General features: G+C 46.3%; 1 protein-coding gene across 1 annotated transcript; it reads left to right on the plus strand.

Annotated features, from left to right (window-relative positions):
* Nucleotides 1-5,044: 5,044 nt before the first annotated feature.
* Nucleotides 5,045-7,276, plus strand: LOC149407884 (Tetratricopeptide repeat (TPR)-like superfamily protein). Its single transcript, XM_089615947.1, has 2 exons — nucleotides 5,045-6,968; nucleotides 7,063-7,276. Exons 1-2 carry the CDS (start codon nucleotides 5,197-5,199, stop codon nucleotides 7,109-7,111), a joined length of 1,821 nt encoding a protein of 606 aa, XP_089472073.1. The 5' UTR covers nucleotides 5,045-5,196; the 3' UTR covers nucleotides 7,112-7,276.
* Nucleotides 7,277-7,610: the final 334 nt, after the last annotated feature.

The raw sequence follows: 7,610 nt of genomic DNA on the forward strand, positions 1-7,610 counted from the left end.
ATCAGAACCGAGCTCAGGCCAAGGTAACACATCTCCTATCATCCATAATTCACCCATAGCCATTGAAAGGAGTGATGAGTCAGAAAGCCTAGATGAGTCAGAAAGCATAGATGAGCCTATTGCACTTAGAAAAGGAACCAGAAATTGCACCACTAGAAAAGCCGAAAAGTTTCCCATGTACCCGTTATCTAATTATGTCTCATATCAAAACCTTTCTCCTACCTTTAGAGCCTTTACCAACTAATCTTATGACTGATGAGGTTCCTAGTTCTATACATGAAGCTCTAAGTAGTCCTAAGTGGAAGGAAGCTGTTTTAGAGGAAATGAGAGCTCTTAAGAAGAATGAGACTTGGGAGATGACTGAGTTACCTAAGGGAAAACGAATGGTTGATTGCAAGTGGATCTTTACTATCAAGTATAATGCCGAGGGAGTAATTGACAGGTACAAAGCAAGGCTGTTTGCTCGTGGGTTCACTCAAACCTATGGGCTTGATTATGAGGAGACCTTTGCTCCGGTTGCCAAGCTCAACACAGTCAGAGTTCTGCTCTCTCTTGCCGTGAATCTTGATTGGCCTCTACGACAATTTGACGTCAAGAATGCCTTCCTCAACGGAGAACTAGAAGAAGAGGTCTTTATGCAGCCCCCTCCGGGATTTGACCAGAATACAAATGGGAAAGTGTGTTTCCTAAAGAAGGCGTTATATGGGCTCAAGCAATCTCCACGAGCTTGGTTTGGCAGATTTACAAAGGCAATGAAGGATCAGCATTACACACAAGCCCACAGTGATCATACCATGTTCTACAAACACTCTCTAAATGGTAAACTCGCCATATTGATTGTTTATGTGGATGACATTGTGATGACAGGTGATGATGAGGCTGAACTCAGCAAGTTGACAAGGTTCCTAGCTCTGCAATTTGAGGTGAGAGATCTAGGAAGCCTTAAATACTTCCTAGGTATGGAAGTTGCCAGATCATCAAAGGGGATTGCAATCTCACAAAGAAAGTACGTGCTTGATCTACTCAAGGAGACAGGTCTACTCGGCTGCAAACCTGCCTCTACTCCAATTGATCCAAACCATAAACTCTCAAAGTCAGATGGTGAGGATCCGGCAGATAAAGCAAGGTACCAAAGGTTGGTTGGAAAGCTCATTTACTTAGCTCACACTCGGCCTGACATTGCCTACTCAGTGAGTCTTGTAAGTCAGCATATGCACAGCCCCTCCAATGATCATCTAAAGGCAGTGTATCGCATTCTTCACTACCTCAAAGGAAGCCCGGGAAAAGGAGTTCTCTTCAAAAAGAGTGAGGGGAGGCAGATTGAAGTATTCACAGATGCTGATTATGTCGGGTGCTTAGATGACCGGCGATCAACCTCAGCATATTGTACCTTTGTGTGGGGTAATCTTGTAACATGGAGGAGTAAGAAACAGGCTGTTGTGTCTCGGAGTAGTGCAGAGGCTGAGTTCCGAGCTATGGCCCAAGGTATTTGTGAAATCCTCTGGATCAGAGGCATCTTGAATGAGCTACAAATCAAGTTCACAACTCCTATGAAGCTATTCTGTGATTATAAGTCTGCCATCAGCATTGGCAACAATCCGGTTCAACACGATAGGACCAAGCATGTGGAGATAGATCGTCACTTCATCAAAGAGAAGCTAGAAAGGGGAGAAATCTGCATGCCATTCGTCCCAACATCAGAACAACTAGCAGATGTTCTCACCAAAGGGCTCTACAAGCTGAAGTTTGAAGACTTTATAAGCAAGTTGGGCATGATAGATATCTTTGCACCAACTTGAGGGGGAGTGTTAAATCACGTAATGTACATTGTTTAATTGTGTAATTTCGTTCCTCTCTTGCTGATTAACGTGTATTATCATTAAATAGCCCAATAGGCTGATTGTTAGATGGGCTTAGGCTGATTGTTAGATGGGCTTTATTATTTAGGGTTTAGTTAGAGTCTGATTAGGTTTTCCTGATTGTATGTGTATAAATACCCCTTTATTTGTTAATGAGAATTATTCATTCCTCATATTATTTTGCTATTACAAGGCTCAACCCAAAGGACTCAACCCGAAAACGTGACCAACGCACTAAGGTGCCACAATCGTCGGGAAATCAAGCCCTCACAATGCTACATTTAGCCCCACCTATAACATAGCACACGCACCCGAGGATGCCACGCTCACAGGGTGGCCGGTCGGAATCACCGCTCGATACAGCGAGTCGAAAGCCGGAGGGCCACCGATGACACCGGGTTTGTGGCCTACGTTCGCAACTGGAATAGCCGATCGTGCCGACCACCGTGGGACATCAAAAACACCTCTAGAAGCGCACCAAAAGGCCTCTCTATGACGCACTCGCGAATTCGAGAGTGTTCATCCAAAATCCATGCGTCAACGTGATTCTTGAGTTTCCACTCGACCTACGCTCAACCAGAAACTAGGGGTCTAATGTAGTCGGCCCGTCGATGACTGACAGGGGCAAAGGAGTCAATACACGTCGCGGTTTGAAGAACCACGCAGAAGCGAGGTATTGTTGCCAGTCCGGACCAACACGGGCAAAACCGTCACGACGCCTCCCGGCCGGCCAATGCCCGTCCGACCTTCTCCACACCGGCCAGTTCCGCCCGGCCTTTTCTCGGTTAGCCAATGCCCGCCCAACCGTCTCCCGTCCGACCAATGCCCGTCTGGCCGTCTCCCGTCCGACCGATGCACGCCCGATCGTGCTCGGCCAATGGTCGGCCCAAGGGCATGCTCGACCAATGGCCGGCCCTAGTGCATGCCCGGCCAATGGCCGGCCCAAGGGTCAACCTCGGCCATTGGCCGGCCCTAGGGCATGCTTGGTCAATGGCCGACCCAAGGGTCAGCCTCGGCCATTGGCCGGCCCTAGGGCATGCCTGGCCAATGGCCGGCCCTAGGGCATGCTCGGCCAATGGCCGGCACAAGGGTCAGCCTCGGCCATTGGCCAGCCCTAGGGCATGCCCGGCCAATGGCCGGCCCTAGAGTCTTCCCTCGAGCAAGGGGTTCCCCAAACACCCCTTGGTCGTCTATAAATACACGGCTCGACCCCTCGAATCAGGTAATCCGAAATTGAGTACCGAAACGCTGCTGAACTCGTACTTCACTCGTTTCACTCAAGCTTCGACCCTCTAAACACCAAACCCTCTGTACTCCACCTCAATCCTCCTAATATTGAGCGTTGGAGAGGTAAACAGAGGCACCCCCTCTGTTTTCCCTTTGTAGTTCACGTGTTTTCCTCTTATTTTCAGGTGTTCTGACGAACGCTACCAACATCCAAGCTAAGGGACGACTTCGGATACCAAGTCTGACACGCTCAACCCAAAGCGAGACTACTTGGTCTGGCCTTGGGTCTAACCGCTTGAGGCTTCTAAATCGTTGTCCAAAAATGAGCGACAACAGATGCCCAAGTGGCGCACGATGAAATAACCAAGACCGAGTCATTTCGTTAATTTTATATATGTGCTTAGGGTTAATTCAATGTGGGATGGATTAATCCTAGTTATGTAGATGTATATATTCTTATAATTGTTTTACTCTTTCTTGTATCTTATTTGTTATCTGCACAAGCATTATAATATGTTAGTTGTTCCACTTATTGAGTTTTCAAACTCATAGGAAAATCTTTGGTGTTGTAGATAAAGGCAAAGGCAAAGTGTAAATACAAGAAATGTTTTTTTCTAGTGTCGACCAAGAGTTGAGGTGCTCAAGAGTTTTTGGTTTTTCAAACAAGTCTCTGAATTTTCTAAGTGTTTTGATGTAGATGTTTAAAGTATACTTTGCACACATTATAGTAAAGTTTTTGTAACAGCTTATGTAACGCTATGAAGTTGCTATCTCTAAGGATTAAGGTTAAACTGTTTTAAATATTTTGTAACTGAATTTTTATAGTGTATAAAAAGTATCGGTTGCAGATATTTCCGCAAATTAATTTATTTATGTATTTTGAGATTGTTTTTTTCAAAGTGTAACATCTTTCCGCAAAATATAGTAAGAGAAGCTGACGCAGATCCCTTAGAGAGTAAAAGAGAAGCTCCTAAGGGGCGAGAGTCAAAACCATGAAGCCTGGCTCAAACCCTGTAGCCGCGTTCGACCATAGACCAGGCCATGCAAGATTGCTCCAACACGTTGTAATGATAACCAATTCTAGGCACGAAGGGTGGTGCAAGTGAGCCCCTCTCTTTCAGGTTCAACCCCCTTGAACTTTTTTCGCAACTTCGTCCTCGACCAAGTCGGCTTCTAGCGTGCACTAAGACTCAATTGGTACTCTCTGACCGGCCTAACACCGAAAATATGGAGAAACTCTCCATGACCGCCTTTTTTTAATAAATATTCAAGAATTTTGTCCAGCATACCACCATGTCAAAGGTCTAGGTCGTTTTCTTGGGTGGTCCCGTTTCAAAATAATGACCTACTTTACGAACTTGATTTGTAACCTCCGACTAGTGCTCCCTCCCATCTATATAATCTTCCCTCTGTTTGAAGAGATGCAACACTAGGTTGAGATCCATTTTGAAAACAAAGCACACAAATTACTTGAACATCGAAGTGAGAGTATCAGATTCACCTTTGTGAAATCTAAATTTCACGTCAATTTTAACTTAGAATCAAGGTTGAAGATGTTTTAAAAGAGCTAGTTTTTATAACGTGTTTGTCATCTTTTCATAAAGCTTAACGATAAATGAACTTTGAACTTCTCTATGAATTTATCACATGTACTCGAAGTGTGTAGATAAAAAAATCACATGAAAGAAAAGTTTCTAAAAAATATATTTCAAATGCGTGTGGCCTCTTAACAATCTATTTAAATAAAAACCATAAAATAAAAACAATTCTTTGGATATTAAACCACAAAGAAAAGAAAACATAGGAAATTTTCCATAAGCAATTATGAGAAAATGAAGCTTAAATTGGGTTTTATGTTAAGTTTGGGTCAAGCATCTAACATCTAATAGGCCCAGCCCAATTGTCTGAACTAACCTTTTCGCCTTCCCAAACAGAACGTAGCGTATAAACACACACAATCACTCGCTGGGACGGATAAGCTGACATATCGAGTATCGACCAAAAAGATTTGAACTAAAAACAGAGTACCAAAAATGTCGCTCGAAACCAAATTCAAATTCTCACCAAATTAAATAACCATTTCCAATTTCAGCCAAACAATCTGTTCACAATGCAATTGTGCGTCCCGGCGAGAACGCCGAGATGGGTCTCGCCGCGGAGACTCCTCGAAGAGAAGCTCTCAGAGCTTAACCGCCACGCCGACCTCAGACTCGCGCAGCAAGTCCACGCGCAGGCCGTACGCGCTGATCTCCACCGCGACCCTTACGTGGCACCCAAACTCATCACCGCCTTCTCTCTCTGCCGCCAAATCGTCCTCGCAGTCAAGGTGTTCGATCAAGTTCCTGAACCAAACACTCACCTCTACAATACCCTTATCAGAGCCCATGTTCAAAATTCACAGCCCAGTCGAGCCTTCGAAGTCTTCCTCACCATGTTATCCACCGGAGTTTTGCCGGATAATTTTACGTACTCTTTCGTTCTTAAAGCCTGTTACGGTAAGACCTGGTGGCGTGTGATTCAGATGCTTCACGCCCATATCGAGAAATGTGGGTTTTGCGCTGATATATATGTTCCGAATTCGCTGATCGATAGTTACTCTAAGTCTGGTTCTGTCGGCGTTATTGCTGCGAGGAGGTTTTTTACTGCCATGGAAGTCAGAGACGTGGTCTCGTGGAACACAATGATTGGTGGTTTGGTTAGATATGGCGAGGTTGATGAAGCCCGCCAACTGTTTGATGAAACGCCCCAGAGAGATATGTTTACGTGGAACACAATGCTTGACGGTTATGCGAAAGCAGGGAAGATGAACGAAGCTTTCGAGTTTTTCCAGAGCATGCCGCAGAGGAACGTAGTGTCTTGGTCCACGGTGGTCCTCGGATACACGAAATCCAGCGATATCGACATGGCTCGCATGGTGTTCGACAAAATGCCTGAGAAGAACTTGATCACATGGACTATAATGGTTTCGGGGTATGCGAAGAAAGCTCTCCTAAGTGAAGCCTCCGAGCTCTACGACCAAATGAAAGAGGCCGGTTTCAAACCTAGAACGGGAACGGTAATCAGCATTTTATCCGCTTGTTCCGAGTCAGGTCTCCTCGGTCTCGGGCAGAAAGTCCACGGCACGATTGGGAAAAACCCGTCGACGCCAGTCTCGAACGCTCTCATCGACATGTACTCAAAATGCGGAAGCTTGGAAGCTGCCGAAAAAATATTCAATGAGACGAGAGAGAAGAACTTGGTGACATGGAACACGATGATCCACGGGCTCGCGGTCCACGGCCTCGGCGACCGAGCTCTCCAACTTTTCTCCCGGATGAAAGACGAAGGCTTTTCGCCGGACTCGGTCACGTTCATCAGCATCCTCTGCGCTTGTAGCCACGCGGGTTACGTCAAAGAAGGGCTCTATTACTTCGACGCCATGGAGCGAGATTATGGAATTGCCCCCCAGGTCGGCCACTACGGGTGCGTGATTGACCTCTTGGGCCGGGGAGGGCGTTTAGAAGAGGCCTTTCGGATCGTGAAGACGATGCCAGTGGAGCCCAATGCGGTCATTTGGGGGACACTCTTGGGGTCTTGTCGTGCCCACAACCGCATCGAACTCGCCGGCGAGGTCCTCGACTGGCTCGTGAAATCCAAGCCATTGGATTTGGGGGGTCTCTCGATCGTATCGAATATATGCGCCGCGGCCGGGGACTGGGACGTGGTCGCAAGACTAAGGGCAAGGATGAGGAGCGCCGGTGGAAAACCCTCCTCCGGAGCAAGCTCGATCGAGGTCGGAGATGACGGGGTCCACGAGTTCACGGCTTTCGACGAATCGCACCTCCGCTCGGACGAGATCTACGATATGGTTGGAAAATTGAGCCACGGCCTTAAGCAAATCGGGTACGTTCCGATCCCACATTGACTTATGCCGACGAAAAATGCGTCTTTGCCCCTAAGATATTTTTTTGGGTAAAAATGTGTATCTGTCGTGCAGCAAATCGGATAACTCGAGTTGGCGAGAACAATCCGGCTCTGTTGTTTAGTACAAAGGCCGATTCTTTGTCCATGTTTATATGTATCAAAAAAAGAAAAACAGAACAAAGAAAAGGCGTAGAGCAAATTACTTGTCATATTAATTTTGGCCGTCTGTATTTAGTGAAGCAAATACTAGTCATTAGCCATCTTTTGTATACACTTCTTTATTTCGAGCGTGTATCGTCTTTTGTCGTCTCAAACACCACCACCAAAAAGAGCATATAGGGGTCACGAAACCCACTGGAACTGAAAGACTGGCAGGCCGGTCGCCCCGGCTGGGCTGCCCAGCCGGGGCTACTGTAGTGCTTTCAATGATGCATGTAACAAAAGAAGATTGAAAACCATATGAAGTGAGGGAAATGTGAAACTGTGAGCTCATAATTGGGTCGGGTTGTTTCGAACTGTCTGGCTGATCCGATCCTCTTTACTAAAGGTGGTGTTGGGCCTATCCGAACCACTTTGATAGAGAGCCGGGCGAAAGCGAGCTTAATGAAGTGTCTAGGCATG

This window comes from Urtica dioica, chromosome 1 (assembly GCF_054948205.1).
Source record: "Urtica dioica subsp. dioica isolate 48M chromosome 1, U.dioica_male_clone48M_v1_H2, whole genome shotgun sequence".
Taxonomy (NCBI): Eukaryota; Viridiplantae; Streptophyta; class Magnoliopsida; order Rosales; family Urticaceae; genus Urtica; species Urtica dioica.